This window comes from Alosa sapidissima, chromosome 16, assembly GCF_018492685.1.
Source record: "Alosa sapidissima isolate fAloSap1 chromosome 16, fAloSap1.pri, whole genome shotgun sequence".
NCBI lineage: Eukaryota > Metazoa > Chordata > Actinopteri > Clupeiformes > Clupeidae > Alosa > Alosa sapidissima.
In genome coordinates this window covers 26,868,873-26,889,533 of record NC_055972.1, presented here as the reverse complement: position 1 = coordinate 26,889,533, position 20,661 = coordinate 26,868,873, and the positions used below count along the sequence as shown (strand labels likewise).

At 39.6% G+C, this 20,661-nt stretch overlaps 2 protein-coding genes across 4 annotated transcripts in view; one reads left to right on the top strand and one right to left on the bottom strand.

The window, feature by feature from the left end:
* LOC121685788 (epoxide hydrolase 1-like) overlaps positions 1-6,556 on the top strand; it is a 42,274-nt gene extending 35,718 nt beyond the window's left edge. For all 3 annotated transcript variants that reach the window (XM_042066549.1, XM_042066548.1, XM_042066550.1), the window contains 8 exons: positions 2,311-2,524; positions 2,629-2,809; positions 2,915-3,124; positions 3,349-3,478; positions 3,884-4,098; positions 4,668-4,776; positions 4,888-5,013; positions 6,033-6,556. In XM_042066549.1, coding sequence (XP_041922483.1) covers positions 2,311-2,524; positions 2,629-2,809; positions 2,915-3,124; positions 3,349-3,478; positions 3,884-4,098; positions 4,668-4,776; positions 4,888-5,013; positions 6,033-6,240 — 1,393 coding nt within the window. In that variant the 3' untranslated portion in view covers positions 6,241-6,556. The remainder of the gene's footprint in view (positions 1-2,310; positions 2,525-2,628; positions 2,810-2,914; positions 3,125-3,348; positions 3,479-3,883; positions 4,099-4,667; positions 4,777-4,887; positions 5,014-6,032) is intronic.
* A 1,237-nt stretch (positions 6,557-7,793) lies between these two features.
* On the bottom strand, positions 7,794-9,339 carry LOC121684865 (cystatin-like). Its single transcript, XM_042064988.1, has 3 exons — positions 9,105-9,339; positions 8,885-8,989; positions 7,794-7,883 (listed from the first exon to the last, which is right to left on the bottom strand). The coding sequence occupies exons 1-3, from the start codon at positions 9,303-9,305 to the stop codon at positions 7,794-7,796; spliced, it is 396 nt and encodes a 131-aa protein (XP_041920922.1). The 5' UTR covers positions 9,306-9,339.
* Between the last annotated feature and the right edge of the window lie 11,322 nt (positions 9,340-20,661).

Sequence of the window (20,661 nt, the reverse complement as noted above, 5' to 3'; positions counted from 1 at the left end):
TTCTGATACCCTTTCAACAATCCTACTCACGGTTGATTTATGCACTCCAAAAAGGTCCCCATCCACCATCTGGAAGCAACCGGTAGCATAAAACCGCAGGCCTATCAGTAGTTGGAGCAAAGGTGGTATAGCTGCATTCCGGTCACTGCCATGTTTAATTGTGTACATGATTTTTTCATTTAACCTTAGGACAGATTCCTTGTTGAAACGGTACCTCTTTGAAAATTCCTCATCATCATAAAACTCCATTGGGTTGAGACAGTCTCTAATTTTCCTTCGTGGGACTCGATTTTCTTCAAACCATCTGACATATGCAGCCATTTCAGAAATGTAAACCACCTCAGCAGTAGGTTTAAAATTAATCCCTAACTGAAATTTAAATCTGAGTTTAAAGCAGTTGAGCAACAGGGATACAATTAATCCAGGTTTATATGAATTTCTAAGCCAAGATTAAAAGGATGGTTTAAATGTAATCTTGATTACTTTTAAACTAGATTTAAAGTTTGGTGCAACTGGATTAATGGATAAACCTTGATTTAATCCAGGTTAAGGCTTAATCCTTGTTGGTGCAACCCAATATAATATATTAATAATATATCATTTTTATATAATTATAAAAAATAATAAATTTGTGAATTTATAGATTGACATAATGTGCCGTTTCTGCGATTGCTGCTTTTGATCAGTTAGATTTATTTGCAATCTCCTGTGGTGGGCTGGACATAGCATTGAAATGCCCGCCCAGATTCCCCTTTCCGCCTTGACCCATTCACACTGGTGGCGGAACGAAACAACTCGGCAAAAAATAGACCGAGACGGAACGGCGGGACAAAGTGTCTAGCCAAATTTACTACCAAGCCCCCTAGACATTTTGCCGAGTTTTTTCATGTGAACAGATCAGCAGGCCGGCAAATTTTCACCTCGCTTTCAGACACAAAAAGACGGCAAAAAGACGTCCCCTCTTCCCGCACATTTAGCGTGATCTCTGTGTGAAAAGGCCTAATCACAGTTTTAATGCTATGAAAAATAACTTTTTTTAATTTATATTTTCAGTATTGTTCTACCTGTTACATAATTAGATTGTAAAATAACAAATGCATCAATTACACTGTCCCACTTAAGCCATTAAGTCATTAGAAATAGGCCTACGCGAAAAGGATATCAAATCCTGTACAAATCACTAAGGTGTGGAAATGCAAGACTGCAAAGGGTGTGATCAATAATGTTAAACTAATCTAACTGTAGGCTACAGTTTGCCAGTAGCCTACTGCTGTTACTTGTTTAGTTACCAGTTACTGTACTAGTGACTGCAAGAAACCCATTTATCACTAAAATATTGAATTATATTTAGATAATTATTTGTATAAGAAAATATAAAGGATATCATTTTAGCAAATAAATTCAATTTGATAGAGTTACTGGACACAATGTCTAGACACCTTTACGGGATGCAATCAGTGTAGGTCTGTAGAAGCCGGAAGAGACCAGTCGGATCACTAAACACAAGGCTGCAATGCCTACTGGGCCTTAGATTTATAGAAATCTCAGCAGTGTTCATTGCTATGTTCAAAGATGTGAATTCATTAAAGGGATGTCCCCAGTATAACATATGCAAAGAGGATTTAATCCATGTTATTTAGTCTTTTTAATTGTGTCATAAAATTGAACTTTTAGATGAATGATAAAATGAAAACTGTGAGAAGATGCTGCTCTCAAACTCAAATGAATCACAAAGTCCTTTTAAAAATAACCCTGTAGCATCAAACAAGAATCTTGTCAAATATTGAGAATAACACGCCTAGTAGATGATGTAAACTGATAAGTAGGCTAAAGATGGCTTTTCTCTGAAAAGAAAATCATATCTGCGTCTTTTTTTAAACTGCTTTAAGCTGATTGCATGATAAAAAGTGTAGTCATGAAGATCAGTCTGAAATAATTTGAGTATCATGCCAATTAAAAAAAATATATATGTATATATAAAAAGAAAGATAACTTCCCTTCTCACAGTCAGCTGATTCCCTTCTCACACTCAACAGATTCTGTTCATATGTTAGCATGGTGTGGTACCTTTTGTAGCCTTTTACAAATGATAAAGTAAAACCTGATTTAGTCTTCATGTTATCTCTGAATGAAAAGTCGCTCTGTCAGTTACATACAATTTAATTTTATCAGTAGTATGTTGCATAATATGTCTGACTAACAACTGAACCTCTGTTTTGCATTGAGTTATTACCTAACCGAGGGCTTAAACAAGGACTTATGAGCTGTTACATTTGTTAATGTCTAACATAGTGATTTCGTATTCTGCAGGGAAACCCTTCAAAGTTTGGACCAACAACGACTACTGCTGTTGTCACTGTCAGCAATAGGGATTGGACTTGTAACATGGTACCTGATAATCAAGAAAAAGGTCGCAAAGACCATCCCCTTGGGTCAGGGTTGGTGGGCGAGAGGTGAGAGATCACTCAGTGAAGATGAGACAATACATCCTTTCACAGTAGAGGCTTCTGAGGATGAAATTCAGGTAAAAAAAGAAATGTAAAAATGTAAATCATATATAGAATATGAATAATACTCCAGTTGAATTGTACCCTTTATATGGTGACTTATAGGTGTTTTTGTTCTTAGGACCTTTATAGACGTATTGATCAAACAAGGTATACTGAGCCACTGGAAGATGGCCGCTTCCATTATGGCTTCAATTCTGTTTACCTCAGAAAGGTTGTGTCATACTGGAGGAATCAATTTGACTGGAACAAGCAGGTGAAGGTGCTGAACAAGTATCCACATTTCAAAACCAAAATAGAAGGTGAGTCTACAGGATCAGGTCTGAATACCCCATTTATTGATATCAACCAGTCCCAAAAGATATAAAAACGCTTGTACTAAAGGCCTGTCTTTGCTTTGATCTCAGGACTGGATATCCACTTCATTCATGTGCGTCCACAGTATCGCGAAGGACAGAGGGTCTTGCCTCTCATGCTAGTCCATGGATGGCCAGGTTCTTTCTTTGAGTTCTACAAGATCCTTCCACTGCTCACAGAGACACAGGATGGCCTGGCATTTGAAGTCATCTGTCCCTCTATCCCAGGATACGGCTACTCAGAAGCCCCACAAAAACAAGGTAAAGAAAATCATCACATAGCCCTATGTATGTATGTATGTATTGTGTATTAGTATGTGCCCATAGAGTCCAGGTTGCATGATGTGTTAGCTGTTCAGGATTTAGCTAAATATTATTTGTAATATTTGATATTGTAAGCACAACACGTACTGCTTGAATTTTGACCATCATGTGATTCTGTCATATACTGTATTTGAATATGTCCTGATGTGTTGGATCTCCAGGATTTAACTCGATGGACGCTGCTCGAGTCTTTCTGAAACTGATGGAGCGTCTGGGATTCACAGAGTTCTACCTTCAGGGGGGTGACTGGGGCTCTCTCATCACGACCAATATGGCCCAGATGAAGCCTGAGTATGGATGTCCTTTCATTCAACTTTTAAGTAGTTTTAGTCCAAAAGTCTTTACTGCTGATTTAAAGGAGCTATGATTTGATTTGTGTTGAAAGGAGCCATACAGCACTCTTCCATCAACTTGCATGGTATATAATACAGCGCCACCTGTGGTACAAAGTGGTATTACAAGAGAGCCAGCCTGCTGCTGGCTGGTTTGCATGCTAACTATAGTGGATCATATCTGGGCAACAGACAACACATTGCTTCAAAACGATTGTTGCATCACATTCTGTAGCTCGTAGGTGATTTCTGACAGTTTTCAACCAAAAAATACACAAAACGACCTTTTCAAAAAACAAAATAAAATAAACCTCACACAGTTTCACTCTGAATTATAGCACCAACTTTCTGCTCTTACTTGTAGATGCGTCAGAGGCCTCCACTTGAACATGCTTGCTGTGACACAGGGAGGTCTTGGTATGCTGCTGTCTCTGATCATTGGACCATACCTGCCTTTCCTGGTTGGCTTCACACGTGAAGATGTCCGTCGGCTCTTCCCATACTTTGAAAAGAATGTGTATGAGATACTGAAGGAGTCGGGGTATATGCACATTCAGGCCACCAAGCCAGACACAGCAGGTAGACTTAGCTGTGGCCGCTCTTGTAAAAATACAAGACTAAATGGCCAATGATTGTGTTGTTTCCCCTTTGTGGGTGTATGTATTCTGTTTGCATAGTCTTGGTTTGATTATTATGACAATGGTTGCTGCTATATATATATATATATATATGTCACGTTACAAAGTTCACACACTCATGCTAAAGTTGACTAAAAAGAGGAATAAATGTTGGAAATTGATCTTAATGCCTTAATTAACAAAATGAGGATAAATCCAACTCCAACTTTTAAGGACACCAATTTTCTTTGTGAATGAATATACGTAAATAAATAAATGTTCTTCCTTAACATACAGGGGGCATACATATACACACACCCCTATGTTAAATGCCAATCTCTAGGTATGGTGAAGGGTATATGATGATGTGGGGCTATTTAAAAAAAAAAATGATGATGGCTGACAATTGAGAATGTAAGAAGGCATAATTGAGGAACAATGATACCGCCATGTTAAATATAAATGCAGTGGTGTATAGTGGACCACTAGCAGCAGCTGTAGCAAAAACTCTGATTCCATCTTCCACTTCAGGCTGTGGAGTGAACGACTCCCCAGTTGGGCTGGCTGCCTACATTCTGGAGAAATTCTCCTCTTGGACTGATAAGCAGAACAGAGATCTAGAAGATGGGGGCTTGGAGAGGTGAGCTGTTCCAGCGTCCTTGTTTTTTTTTTTTTTTTTTTTTAAGTTTTTTTTTGTTACACATATACGGTCCACTCTTCTTCAAATTATGTTTTTTCTGCTCTGATACAGGAAGTATTCCTTGGATGACCTTCTCACCAATGTTATGATCTATTGGACCACTGGAACTATTGTCTCCTCAATGCGTTTCTATAAAGAGAATCTGAAATCCAGTCCAATGAAGAGAATAGACAACAGGTCAGTGCGATAGGCTACAAAGAATTATGCAATATAATGAATTTCACATGTGAATGTGAAGTGTAGCCAACTCTGAAAATATTCTTACCTAACTCACATGTTCTTACTCTGGGGTGCGTTTCCCAAAACCATAGTTGCTAACCTGTTGGTTGGCAATGGGAAATTGCATGGCAACCAACAAAGTTGCTAACTTAGTTAGCAACTATTGTTTTGGGAAATGCACCCCTGTACAGTATTAACTCTTCACACTGCACATGGCACATGTGTGTTTGAGTGTTTGGCTCAAACTGTTGATTTGTTGTGTACATTGTCCATAGACCTCTGAAGTTTGCCTACAAAAAAGCTGCCATCTTTGTCCATATAAGGAGATCCGGTACCTTGTTATTTTTTCCTATGGGAAAATAACATGGGGATTTTGAATTATCACACGTTAAACTCTCGCGGGAACGAAGAAATCGGAAATGTAGACGTTTTGCTCTACACACTTTGATCTTTGCTGTTACCCGAGAGCTAACTAACAATACAACTTGCCATATGTAGTTAGCTTCAATTAACACCCAAATCTCCTTATATGGGCGCGCTCTTACACCAATCGTGAGGGTTGGCAGCTCTGCAACAGTTTCATTACCAACTACTCTAAGAATGAATGGAACTTTCATGTTGGATAATTCTATATGCAATATGTGACGTGATTACTAGCAGTAAAAAGTCTTGAGTGGGGTTGTGCTGGGATATTGCCGCTCGTGATATACTTTCTGTCAGTTGTTTTAAAAAAGATTATGTGGAGATTCCAGGTTAAGCAAGTAATGGTATTTTCATCCTGCAGTCTACATGCAATGTATACATACATCCATAAATACATACATCAGCAATCAGAGATGTACCAGTAACCAGACACCAGCTGACTTTGTGTTAAGAGCTGAAACCTGTCAGAACATCGGCTTCTCAAACCCTGAGCTGTCCATCTTCTCAGTGACCATCTACCTGCTTATTGGTAAACGTAGACTTTTTGCCTGCAGGACTGGCATTTATGTGCCGATGGGATTTGCGGCTTTCCCCCACGAGCTGCTTCACTGCCCCCAGGCCTGGGCCCGCTGGAGGTACAAGGACATCCGCTCCTACACCTACATGTCCAGCGGGGGGCACTTCGCTGCCTTTGAGGAGCCCAAGCTGCTGGCAGACGACTTTGTGCAGTTTGTAAAAAAGGTGGAATGCAAAAAATCTTGAATTGTCTACACACCATATTTACTTGTGCTTAAAAAGCTAGCCTAAAAAGATTTATTAGGTTTGCTTGTAAAATTGTAAAATTAAATACTGCAGTGATAATAAAATAATTTACCTATTCTTTCCTGATTTATCTATCAAAATTCAAAGAAAGAAATATCTATGCCTATTGCACTTTTTTATATAAAAGAACTTTATTTAGCCATTTTGTTAATGTGGACAATGCAGCTACCATTCGGTCCTCCTTTGTGATCATAACTTTGCTTTGGGGCTTCAGGTTTGTTTGTTAAATTGTAAAATCAATACTACATTGACAGTACAATCATTTACTTTCTTAATCAGTTGATTATAATCAGTGCTGTCATCAAATTGTTGGCTTTTAGTAGAAAATTAAAACCTTTTCCTTCATAAATTTTCAATTCTCTGTGTTAATTTTATGAAGGATTTATGTATTTTTGTAGAGCGTACCTAGCCTGACGAGCCAGACCCACATGGGTCTGGGGACTCACTGTTCGCAGTGCTCAGTCCGAGGGGCGGGATAATCGGTTGTCTTTCGAATTCCCTCTGCGCGCAATAGGATAGCGCTACAACTCATGACTCCCATGCGGTTTCCCACCAGCGGAGCTAGTTGGCTATTTCAAACTTTTGCCAACTTAAAAAAGCTTAACTCGTGTCACGCTGTTCGCCAACAGCAACATCCATCTTCTTTGTTTTCAAGTAGCAGGGAATTCACGCCGAACCGTTTCAACTCTGCCATCAATCATTATGTTAAGCTCGCCTAACGGCTCTATACACGATGTGATTGGCCCTATTGACGTTTAATTTTTCCAGTTCGCAAACCAACGGAGAGTTGCTAGACTAGGCCGGGCAGCAAATTAAATTTGCTGCCGCTAGGGTGCATCTAGATTTCTAGAGTGTACTTGGAATGAATAACATAACTCCTGAAACGTATGAAATATGTTTTAAGTTTTAATAAAGCAAGACTGCCCCCACTTTCAGTTCAAAACTGAAACACACATATAGAAACAATTCATGGAGTCACAACAAAAAAAAAAATAACTCCAGCACATCTCGGCAGTTTTATATAAATTTATGTCTTAGGTGAGAAAAATGTCAAGACTCATAGTGCATTCATGACCAACTGGGAGGAGGAGTTTGGAGGGGGGGGAGGTTGATGTCACTCAACAAAGTAAACGCTCTCACTTCGGGAACCTTCCCACTTCCCAGCTGCATGAACGAACTATCAAACTAGATTTATAGTTTATAGTTTGCAATCTGACTGGGCTGTTGCAAAGGGAAAGGCAATTGCCAACAAATAAAACACTACTTTATCACAGAATGGTGCAAGAAATCTTTATTATGAGAGAAAGGTAGTTTTAGTTAGCTAAAGGTAGCTATTAGTTTACAGTTTGTTTAAGATAAACTATACAAATGGTAATTTATAGAAATGGCAGTCAGGTATGTTATAAATAAATATCTAAAATAAATGATCTTGAGAAGAAAAGTATTTTCTTTAAAATGCTGAATGATTGTTTTGACGTGGTCAAAACAATTCTTCAAGGAAGTTTCATGTTGCAGTCATTCTTCATAAGCTTGGGTTGTTCCAGCCATGGTGCATTCCAGACCTCAAAATAGCATGTGTAGGGCTGAAAGACAAACATAACAGAGGGTGTATTTTTTTAAAATATATATTTGGAACTACAGTAATGCTGTTTTCACGTGTTATTAAGTGGTAGATGTTTTGATACCCGAGTTAGGATGACTATTTTTTTTAGATTTGATTAGATTCAACTTTATTGTCATTGTGCAGAGTACAAGTACAGAGACAACGAAATGCAGTTTGCGTCTAACCAGAACCATAAAAGCAGAAAAGTGCAATGTGATATACACAAACTTGAAATAAACAAGCATGTTACTACTAATTCACACTTTGTCACTGGAAATGTAACTAATGTGGTCCATTAGTAATTCTATATAATTCTGTCGCTAAGTGATGTTAATGTGAACTTGATAACCAATGTTAGTTTTGTCACTTGGAAGCTGCAAGTTCATCTCTCACAAGCGCTCGGCACCATGTGTTTGATCTTATACACGGTTTATGATTTAAATATTCTTATGTTTTATATTATTCATATTTCATGGCTCATTTGATCTTTGTCTTTCACAGTTATCAGTGTGTTGTTAAAATACTTTGAGCAGTAACATGCACCATATTCTATGTACTGTCCCATGATTGTCTCTAAAGACTTTAAAGTTGGAGTAACTTCTTCACAACTCTGGAAGTGGGATCACCCCAGATGCGTGTGAATGCTGCATAGGACTATCCCATACACACAGGTCAAACAATTAATGTATGTATTTAATTAAACATATGCTTTTATCCAAAGCAACTTACATGTCAATTATATTACAATTATAGTCATTGTCCCTGGTGCAACTCCGGGTTAAGTGCCTTGCTCAAGGGCACAATGGAACCTGGGAATTGAACCCACGACTTTTCAGCCTACTGCATGCTAGCCCAGTTCCTTAGCCACTACACTACCACCGCCCCAAATATAGTTATATAAAAAAACAACACATGATACCATCATTTCAATTAACTTTGGTTGCTAGCTTAAATGGGAGTATACTAAAATGGTCAGCATACCTTTGTGAGCTCTACGTTGACATTGGCACACTTCTGCTGTGCACACGGTTTGCAGCCAGATATAGCCATTTCCACTTCAAACCTGTACACGGCCCCTTCAACAACCTGTAGGAACAAGCACAGAAGGCTACACATTGGATTTCAGGCTCCTTAAAATCATAGACATGTCTGTGTAGAAAATGATGTCAGTATGGAGAATGGAAAATGACTGCAGACAAACCTGACTCGTGGCGGTGATCACTTTCACCACTTCGCTGTTGTACACAACATTCTGCTTGTTGAATTCATCGACTGCGAACTTCAAGGCGTCTTTCACCTGAGGAATGTTTGGATCTGTATGCATTATTCCTCCTACAAGTGGATAAGTGCTGACCCTGGCAAAAGCCAGGATGACCACTAGAGCTGCAGTTGTCCAGAACATGGCCTCTGCTTCTGTTCGAAGGAACGGAGAGTGATAGTGGATGGAGAGTGAGAGTGGCAACTCCTTTCTGATTGCGTCTACAGTATATAAACCGTATGGTGACGTTGATGATTGAGGAGGAGGACAATTGCAGCAGTATTTGTTCAGCTTGCCCAGGGCGTTCAGAAGCTGCCTCAACCTCTTAAAAACATAGATAACAATGCAGAGCTAACAGGCAGGTTTCAGGTGGAGTAGACAGCGTATTCCTATAGATGCAAGTCATGATGACTAACACAATCAATCATTCAATCAATTTATTGTTTATAGTGCAGTATCACCATGCAACACAACATACTGTATCTCAACTGAAGGCTATTTCCTTCCCTTAATGCAATCCATCAACAAGGAGGACAGACTATTCGCCTTATTCACATGGCAGCCACTGTAAACCAAAACAAGGCTACATGGTACTCTCTAAAAAATAATACACTGGCACAACTTAAAAAAATTAAGGTAACAATTTGCATGGATTTGTTTTAGTCATAGTAACTTATTTCACTAGCATAGCATTGTTTATTATTAAAGCAATGGCAAAACATCTATGACAATAACATTCTTAGCCAGAGGACTAAGCAGCAAAAAAACATCCGTTCTTAGTCAGAGTAACAAGCTGTGAACAACACATGACATCTTATCAGCACAAATTTGACCATTAACACATCCATCAAAACGCTGAGCAATGTTAGTTTTAAATTTCTATGGTGACCAGATTCACTTTCCATATTGTGACACTGAACCAACATAGTACCACCCATAGCCTGGGATGTCTAATAAATAAATGGTCCGTCTGCATTCTTCATTTATCTGTGTAAAAGAAAGGCACAAATTAAAAGGCACAACGTAGAAAGGCACAAATTAAAAGTAACAATGATAGAAAATAAAAAAAATCAATGTTAGAAAATTAAAAAAAACAAAATCTACAACATGATTTGCTGGTTTAGCTAAGATTATCAAATGGCCCACAAACCTTCATAAATCATTCAGCCGCCACGGTGAAACAAAACGTAACAAAAGTTTGAAGACACCAGACCGCTAAAAGTTACCTTTACTAACTCCAAATTATCAAAGGGCAAGCTGCAGGTAACTTGGAAGACGCCAGCTACCTAAAAGGCATCTTTTCAAATGGTTCAATTACCACAAGGCAAGCAGCAGCTAACTTGGAAGACAGTAGCTAAATAGCTATAGTCTGGTCAGTTTAGGGCAAATGGCTGCAAAAAATGATTAATATTTGAGCCAATGTTTTTCTGTTCATTTAGGGCCTAATAAACATAAAAATGTAAGGAGCCCAAAAAATGAGGTGGGGGAAGGCCCTGAAATGGCCAAGCCCACTTTTTAGACCCAACATTCTGTATCTCAGATTCTGATGGTCGGAGGGCTTTGGTTTTGGGCTTAAAAGAAGTGGAAACACCACATTTATAGAAATATGTTATGAACAAACATAGGCCCTAAAACCTTTACTTTTTGAGATATTCATGAAAAACTAGTTATCTTATGGTGCACAGGCCACGTTTCATGTATCAGCCCCTAAAGGTCGTAGAGAATCATATTAGGTTTTTGTATGAATCTCATTTTATATCAGTGTTATGAAACACCAAAGTTCCTATATGACCTTCATCTATTTTAAATATTGATGCAAAAAATTAATATGAACAAATTGTCGCTGATTCAAAAATCTGTGTTTTATCTTTGAGAACCACCTAAATCTACTGAATTTTAGATGCCAAACTTACTTGGATGGATCAGATGAATCTGGGATAGAAGAAATGTAGCTGACCTCTACTCTTGAATTTTCATTCGAAACAGCTGTATTGTATTGTTTATCAGACTATATTTGTGTTTAACTCGTGTACTAAAACATCAGTGAAGTTCTGCTTTTTCCTGATCTGATGATCTCCCATTTGACTAAATTGGCATGTGCTTGATATGGATCAAACTGTGGAACTGGTGAATGACAAGACCCTGTGCATTGTCTGTCTGCAAGGTTAGTTTTAACAAGGATACAAGGAAGTTTATTGTCACATGCATATAGTTACTGGAAGTAAGAAAAGAAAAGTGAAATTATGTCTGGTGTCGGGGGGGGGGGGGGGTAAAAAGTGCAGTAGAAGAGGGGTTTAGTAGATTAAGTGGCAAGGGCTGCATAAGAAAGGTGGGGGAGGATTGGGATTGGGCGGGGGGCACCAACAAGGAGCACCCAAGAGCAACAGGGGCAAGGAAAAACTCCCTTACCAAGGAAGAAACCTTGGGCAGATCCACGGCTCAAGGGGCTAACCCAACTGCCAGGGGTCTTAGTGTGTGTGTTGGGGGGATGACAGGGGAGATGGGATAGTGTGCTGTGTATGTGGGGAGAGGGCAGTGTGCAATATGTGTGTTGGAGAAGCTTCCTCATGAGACAATGGGCTGTGTATGTAGGGGAGGGGGGGGGGGGGGGGTGTACTGCAAGTATGGTGAAGCGACTTACTATTGCAAGCAGAGTACTGTATGTATGATGTATGTGAGTGATCACAGTGAAGATGTGTGTGTGGGCGGGAGGGGAGTGGAGCAGTGACTGTGTGTGTGTGTGTGTGTGTGTAGTGTGTGTGTGTGGGTAGGTGGGGGCAGTGTGCTGTAAGTATGTAGAGGATGTGTGTTGGAGAAGATCCTGAAGACAATGTGCTGTGTATGTAGGGAGCCAGTGTGCAGCAAGTATGTAGAGGAGGCTTACTGTAGCAAGCAGTGTGCTGTATGTATGTGAGGTGATGACCGTGATGATGTAAGTGTGTGTGTTTTTTGTGTGTGTGTGTGTTGGGGATGGGGGTGGGGTGGGGGCAGAAAGGCTAGGAAATCAAGGACATGGGTATAGATGGAGGAGAAATCAAAAATAATAAATAAAAAGTTCTATGGAGATGTGCAAAAGTTGGAGAAAGTCAGATATGTGTGTGTGTATGTGTTTTGATGTGTGATGAAATAAGAAAATAAATAAAAGGTCTGTAGCATAGGGAGAGGGATGTAAAAGTGCTAAAAGTCATGTAGGTGTGTGTGTGTGGGGGGGGCGGGGGGGTCATGAGTGCTGAGGAGTGAATGAGTGCAAAGTCAGTATAGTGCGAGTTCAGAGTTGGGAAATGTTTGAAAGTGCTGAGGAGTGAATGTGTGCAAAGTCAGTATAGTGTGAGTTCAGAGTTCGGATGGCCTGGGAATAAAAACTTCTCCTGAGTCTCTCAGTTCTGGCTTTGTGACTACATAGGCGTCTTCTTGATTTCAGCGGTAGGAATAATCCATTGTTAGGATGAGAAGAGTCCTTCAGAATCTTTTGGGCTCTTAGGAGTACTCTTCTGGAATAGATATCTTGTAGAGCAGGGAGTTGAGTTCTTATAGTACGTTCAGCTGAGCGCACTACTCTCTGCAGAGTACTACAATCTCTAACTGTGGAGTTCCCATACCAGGTGATGATGCTACCAGTTAGAACACTCTCAACCGCTGAAGTGTAGAAGGCCTTCATGATGGATGTAGAAACTTTGAATTTCCTTAGCTGACGAAGGAAGTAGAGTCGTTGTCTGGACTTCTTCAGAACATATTGAGTGTTAACAGTCCATGGTAAGTCTTAACATTTATTCCTTAAGAAATGTAATGTAAATGAAAGCACTGTGTGCAACGTTTTCATTTTTAAATCCACCACAGGAACTTGGAGGAAGGTACATAACTGCCGTCACTGCTCCTAAGCTGATTGACCAACTGCAACGGTTTTAAGTTTAAGGACTTATAATCAAAGATGTGGATCTCGATGTTTCACAGAGACTGTCAGCAGTAAGTTCAGTATGAATATCTCAACAATTAAAGGTCTCTCTGTGACCTTCAGGAGCCGAGATACAGAATTTCAGGTCTAAAAAGTGGGTGTGGCCGTATCAGGGCCTTCCACCACCTAATTTTGTGTGCTGAGTGTGTTTCACTAATTCACGGATTGGGATAAATGCAAAGACCAAATTTCCCTCATGGGATCAAAAGAGTATATATACTTTTTGGGCTCCTTGCATTTTTTTCTTTATTGGGCCCTAAATGAACAGAAAAACATTGGCTCAAATGTTATGTCATAATTTGCAGCCTTGACCTAATTTTTGTCCCAAACTGACCAGACTACTAGCTAAAATTCATCTTTTCAAATTAGCAAAAGGGCAAGCTGTAACAGAGTGTCACGTGACAATGATTTTCATGCACTGTGTGCCGTTGTTTGATAGCTGTTGCTTGTAAAACAAACTAAAAAATAGCAGGCTAGACTAATTTGCACGTACAGTACATTTGATGTTCAATGTGAGAGAAAGTGGAATAGAACATTATGTCCTATATTCCAATATGTGGTTTAATGTTTTGCATTTCTCATTAGTGGGTCACTTTGACACTAAATGTATATAATGTATGTATATATGTAATGACTGTATGATATCTCTACTGTCCCTGTGTATATCTGTGTGTAACTATTTAAAGATAAGCAGGAATGTTATGACTTTGCAGTGTTTCACTGCTCTGCATGGCTGCGTCAGTAGCTGCTCTGGATTGCCAGGTTGCCACTAATCAGAGTCTGACTCAGTGTAGTCCACGTGAGATGGGACAACGCCCTCTTCAGTCCTGTTCTCAGCTTTATAAGTTTGGTCACGAGATTTACAAGTGTAATACTTGTTAGGTGAAAATAAATAAGTTTGTTGAAAATCCATATATTAATAAGTTGAGACAACTTTCTTTCTTTTTCAATATGACTAACTCCTTAAAATAAATTGTCAACTCACCTATACATGTACAAGTAGCAAAATGTGTTTTTTTATTTTAAAAAATGTTCTTCATTTTAAGTTTTACCCACTAACCTCATGAATAGTTTTTTAGAGTGTACAGGATTGTTGTGTTCTATGCATTTGCTAATAGGTGATGGGGATGGTGTGTTGGTGGTGATGTGCAGTTTTAGTGTCTGCCAAACATAGTGTCTAGTCTGGTGACCAAAAAGCTCCATTTTGGTCTCATCAGACCAAAGAACCTTCTTCAATTTGACCATGGAGTCTCCCACGTCTTTGGGCAAACTAGTCAAGATTTAAGCTTTGCTGCTCTCCCATACACCTTTAACTGGTAAAGAATCCGGAGGACAGTTGTTGTATGCAGTCTCTCCCATCTCAGCTGCTGAAGGTTTTAACTCCTTCCAGAGTTGTCACAGGTGTCTGGGTGGTTTCTCCTCACCATTCTTCTTCTTGCACGATCACTCAGTTTGTGGGGACGGTCTGCTCTAGGCAGACTTACATGTGCCACATTCCTTAAAGATTAATTTCACTGAACTGCAGGGGATGTTCGGTGACTTGAACATTTTTTGTATCCATCCCCTGACTTATACTTTTTAATAATCCTTACTCAGAGTTGTTGGGGTGTTCTGTTCTCTTAATGATGCAGTTTTCACCCGGAATACTGTTTAATCAGTGACCTGACTTTCCAGACATGTGGTTTTACACTACAATCACCTGAGACACATTCACTGCACTCTGGTCATCTCCATTTGAGTTGATCGATTATGAAACTACTAGCACCAATAGTCTGGACCACTGTTGAATCGTTTTAAAGGAGAAATCCTGTGAGTTTTCACATAGATCTCCATTTCTCAAGGTCACCGGGTATTGTCGGTACGAAACAAAACAAAACAATCGGCTACACAGCGCTACACTCTGGGGGCATGTACATGGGGGATCGCGGCTGGTTGTAGCAACTTGAGCTAGGTAAACAGATTGTTTTTGTTTTGTTTCGTACCCACAGTACTCGGTGACCTCGAGAAACTGGGGGTGAATATTTATGCAACCACTCATTTTACATTCTATATTTATATATACAGTATATTACATAATTTACATTACTTTGTAGAAATCTGTTTTTTTACATTAAAAAGTTATTTTTTGTAAATTCTTGTCAAAAAAATCTATTGACCATGATTCGATTTATTAAAGAAGTGAGAGGGGAAAATCTCCAGGGGGTGAATACTTTTCATAGGCACTGTACATGTATTTATAGTTTAATGAATGTGCTATACACGTAGGTGTCAAATTTCTCCAAATTTGTTTTTTTCTGGTTGGCTTCACATGTGTGGGCTGGGCTTCCCATACTTTGAAAAGAATGTGTATGAAATACTGAAGGAGTCGGGGTATCTGCACATTCAGGCCACCAAGCCAGACACAGCAGGTAGACTTTGCTGTGGCCGTTCTTGTTGTTAAAATACAAGACTTAAAGCAACACCAAAGAGTTTTTTGTACCTTAAAATAATGTTTCCAAAATCGTTTCAGTGGTTTATCAACTCGTAACAGGGTGAACGGCACTTCTGCATTCGCGACCCTCTATCGGCTATAACTGCATTATGCAAGTTTGCCAGATTGGGTAGCGGATCTAGTTTGATGGAATGAGACATAAGAATCTACAAATTTGACTTGCTTCTGATGTTGCAATATATCTACTTTCATAAGATCATGCAACATACTCTACCTTGTCTGTGGACATTGTTATTTGCAAAGCCGATACCAGATAAACTTGAATTTCCCCTGGGGATCAATAAAGTATCTAGCCTGGCGGGCCATCCTATATCATTGAAATGTATAGTCTGGAATCGACCCATTCACCTCGCTTAATCCAAGGGGCGGGCAGAGAATTGTCTTTCAAACTGCCTAGGCATGCAATAGGCCAGCGCTACGACCATATCCGTATCCGGTCGGCAAAACGGCAAATACATCCTTCTTCGAAAGGAATGACTTAAGTGCATTGTGTTGCTCAACTTTCAAAGAAAAGCACAAGTCCAACTCCTCCAAAGTTGACGCCAACGCCGATTCAAACAACCGCTCTTCGTTCGCCATAGCCACCTTCCTTGTTGTTCACCGTCGCAGGACTGTCGTCATCCTGTTAAGCCCGCCTTAAGACTCTCTAACAAAATAGAGCGCTGTGATTGGATGACGTCCACGGCGTCAGCCAATAGAAATCCCTATGGTTTGCTACTAGACGTACAGGCTGAGCAAATGAATTTGCTGCCGCTAGGGTGCGTCTAGATTTCTAGGCTATAAAGTATCTATCTATCTATCTAAACAAATGGCGTGCGTGCGACAAAGGAAAAGTGCTTTGGTGTTGCTTTAATGACTAATGATTGTGTTGTTATCTCATGGTGGGTGTATACTGTTTGCATTGTCCTGGTTTGATTATTATGACAACAGTTACTGCGCTCTTGGCCAGGTCATGAAAAATATATTTTTAATCTCAACGAGTGTTTACCTTGTTCAATATCACATTTTTGCCACACTTATATATTAAGGTTTTGCACCTACGTCATAATGTCATGTAAATGCGTCACTTCCAGACCAACGACGGAGATGGGAGTGACATGAAGGTGTGGCATGTTTTAGTTTCCGATGCAAAATATAACATGTTGTTAAATAACCTTTATCTAACTCCATTTCACAAGCATGTGGATCACATGTGCTATTAAAATGTATTTACCTTGCCACCGCGGGCTGGGCTAACCCTTGGTGTTTATCCTTGCAATTGTTGAATGTCCCTCCTTACCTTGTATCTGCCCTCTAGATATACAATACCCTTATATAACTTTCTGAAATAACGATTTCAGACAATTATCTAAACGGATTCTCCGGTTCTCACTGAGACTGACCAGAAATATAATTATCGACATGAAATATGAATGTCCACATGCCTAAATGAATTTCCCCCAATTGGGGATCAATAAAGTATTTATCTATCTATCTATCTATCTATCTATCTACATCCTGGCCAGCTACTCATGAGGCGAGCCACATAGCTACAGCATCAGCATCATGTGCTCCCGGTTTCCGCCGTAAAGCATATTCTATACCATAATCGATTTCTATAGATCAGGCCGGCAGAGACTTATTCTTAGGTCCAAATATTATACAATTTATTAGTCAGGCACAACAATTACGAATCCTAATTCATACAAAGGCAGTAAATGAATGAATACTTAAGCTCTACAAGTAGACTGAGAAAACATAAGAATACACAAGAGACATCAGGGAATGGTCCATCAAAGATGGCTACTCGCACACGCCTACGAGGGAAGATCTTAATGCTTCTAAGTTTACGAATTATGTACTGGAGATGTGTCTACTCGATGGCAGCGAGGGAAGATCTGAATTACAGAAGCTTCCAAGATTAAGGGTCTGTCTCTCCTTAAATACCATTTTCTCAGTTGCAGAAGCATTGTTTTTGGAGATCATATCATTAGCATTCTATGTTGAGCATAGAGTTGATCAGACAAGGCGGGGCCAGGAGATTAGATCGAATTATACATGCAACAAGAATATTACATTCTAAATTCCTTATAATAACCACCTACTTCATCCTTGAGACATTAGACTAAACATGATAGGAAACTTACAGGGTAAAGTCAGATAGATAGATAGATAGATACTTTATTGATCCCCAGGGGAAATTCAAGACATACATTATTTACACACTTATATTTCCCCTCATTCTCCTGCCCCCAGGACTAGGAGTCATGGGAGAAATCTCTAATCACATAGGTTCAGGAGGTGATTAAGAGGACAATGGGAATGCTGAAACAGTTTAATCACATCATGATGATGATTTCCAAGAGAGTCCTTTCTGTAGCAGTTCCTGATCGATCAAAGGCCTCACCCGCAAACTAAGGGCCTCTGTTACAACTCGAGTGGAAGGCAGAGTTGTAGGCAAAGCAGAGTGGTAGGCTAGCCTACATTAGGGTAATTTCACAATCGCTTTGTTTCAAAAGTTGTTTCAAGACATAGGCGCATGGATAACTTTAGGAAAAACAATCAAGAAGGGATGATATTGGAAAAAAATCAAAGTATTAGATTGTCTGTCTACATATCCCATCTGAAACATATTAAATCCTACTTATGGGTAGTAGGCCTACAGTCTGTAGTATTTTTTTATGTAAATATGGTGTAAAATATGCATAATTAAGGTTTTTGTGGCAAATACACCCATTTTTTAAATTATACTTATGTATTTTTTTTTTTGCACTGAATAGCCATACCACTTGTAAATGATTACGTGTCTCTCATTTGAAAGCTTCTGATGTTATAGACAACTGTACAAAAATAATTGGATACAGTATATGATTGATCTTGATTGAGCTGTGTCTGATGGACTGTCAAACATTTGAGTTGGAGTGGACATTTTAGTGTGTCTTTGTCTATAGACACAGATAATTAATTGTTACTTCTAAAATGGTAAAATGCTGACATTGTTTGTCTCTAACACTTTGTTCGATAAAATTAAGGTATCACTGTGCATGTTTTCACAGGTGCATAATTATGCTATTTCAATTGCATTTGTAATCACAATTGTAATTTCAATTAATTAATTGATTTGCCCTCTGCGATAAGAAGGTGGTAAATACAATCAAATGGGTTTCAGTTTTTAAGTGAGCCTTTGCATTGACTAAAAACCCTGAAAGTGTCAGGTTTAACTCAGGGATCGATCAAGACCAAAATCACCTGTGAATTCCATGACAAAACCCCATGGTCAAAGCAGACAGGGCAGTGTATGTGCGGAATCTAAAGAATCCCTCCAAATATGAACAAATGACTAAAAGGGACAGATAAAGTGGCACCATCGTAAGGGTCTTATGATATGAAAACATGACAGTTTATTTAATCTTTTGAGGGGTATAGCTTGCCTGGTAGGCCAATCTCATTCATGAGTGAATAGTCTGGTCCCTCACGATTGGGAATCCTTTACAACGCTAGCATGGTGACGACGGGCACATAATATCATTAAAGGAAAATTCCGGTATTTAGCACTTTGAGTCCCTTTTCTGGTTTGTTTTGGATGAACTAGAGTGGTGGACATCGAAATTTTGACGATTGGTCCTGTCTCGACTTTTCTGACTCGTTTTGAATCGCCTTTGACTAGTCAGAGTGGCTGCCTACAGGCATGCTCAAACATGTCCTAAAACAACCCTTAACGTTAGTTTTCAAAACTGTGCAACTCACCGAGTGGTACTTTAATTATCCCACAGGGAAATTCAGTTGTTTCCGCAGCCTTAAGAACATACAGTAAGCACACATATAGTCCACATACATTAACAAAAAATTACTTTCACCCACAAGGCATAGCATGTGGTAGCTGTCAAGGTACCATACACATCCAAGTGCCAACGTGTAACTGCCTAATAAGACATAAATCAAGAGAATTGGCTCCATATTAGATATAAAAGATTAAAAGATAAGTCGTCTCTCTCTACTCAAATGAGAGTCGTTGTACAGTGCTATTGCTGTGGGTAAGAAAGTTTTCTTATATCTGTCCTTACTGCAACTGAGTTGGCGAAACCGCCAACTAAAAACTATTGGTGGCTAACTCTAAACAAGGATATCCAGTCTCATGTTCTGTCATGCAGTGTATGTGCTCAATCAAAGGTTCCTCGATATCTACCTGTAGGCACCCTAGCCACTGCCTGTTTTTCAGTGTCCGTGGACCCACCTCTCCATAGACTTTGTCACAGAGCTGCGCCATCAGAAACTAATACCATAATTTTGGTTATAGTGGACAGATTTTCAAAAGGTTCTTGTCTTGTTCCTCTGCCTGGTATCCCCACAGCTCTCCAGACTGCTGAAGCCCTGTTCCCCAATGTCTTCCGATGTTTTGGCTTGCTTGAGGACATCGTGTCTGACCAGGATACACAGTTCACCTCCCAGGTTTGGCGGGCCTTCATGGAAAGGCTAGGAGTCACGCTGAGTTTGACCTCGGCTCATCATCCGCAATCCAATGGCCAAATGTTGAGGCTTAACCAGGAACTCGAGCGGTACCTCAGAAGTTACTGTGGGGACCGACAGAGTGAATGGTGCAGATTTCTCCTCTGGGCTGAATGTGCTCAAAACTCACTGAAACACTCCTCTTCTGGCTTGACACCATTTCAGTGCACTTTGGGTTTTCAACCATCACTTTTCCCTTGGAATCCAAGTAGTAACGAGGTTCTCAACGAGATTCTACAACAGCCAAGGGCCGTTGTTAGGCGCGACACGTAGCAGAGTGCCTAAAACCCCCCTTAGCTGTTGTAGAATCAGTATAACCTACGGACTCGAGTGGCTTATTGCTTTTCTAACCGTTACTATAAATACCTGGCAAAGTTTCATAAAGTAAAGGCACAGCAACTAGAAATGGAACCGATTTATTCATAGATATATCTGCCAAGAGATATATTTCCTCTTTCTAAATGGTTGCCAAGCAACGTTGAGACGCAGCTACTTTAACTTTTGTATCAAGTTATGGTAGGACAGTAATATAGAACGAAATGCGGTCAAGGTGTATATTTATGCTGCATTTT

Bases quoted from the DNA above. Each gene is read 5' to 3' on its own strand.
- LOC121684865 (XM_042064988.1), bottom strand. From the start codon at position 9,305: ATGTTCTGGACAACTGCAGCTCTAGTGGTCATCCTGGCTTTTGCCAGG. The intron at 8,990-9,104 runs GTTTGTCTGCAG...TTGTTCCTACAG, and splicing joins TGATCACCGCCACGAGTCAG to GTTGTTGAAGGGGCCGTGTA. The intron at 7,884-8,884 runs GTATGCTGACCA...TTTGTCTTTCAG, and splicing joins TCAACGTAGAGCTCACAAAG to CCCTACACATGCTATTTTGA.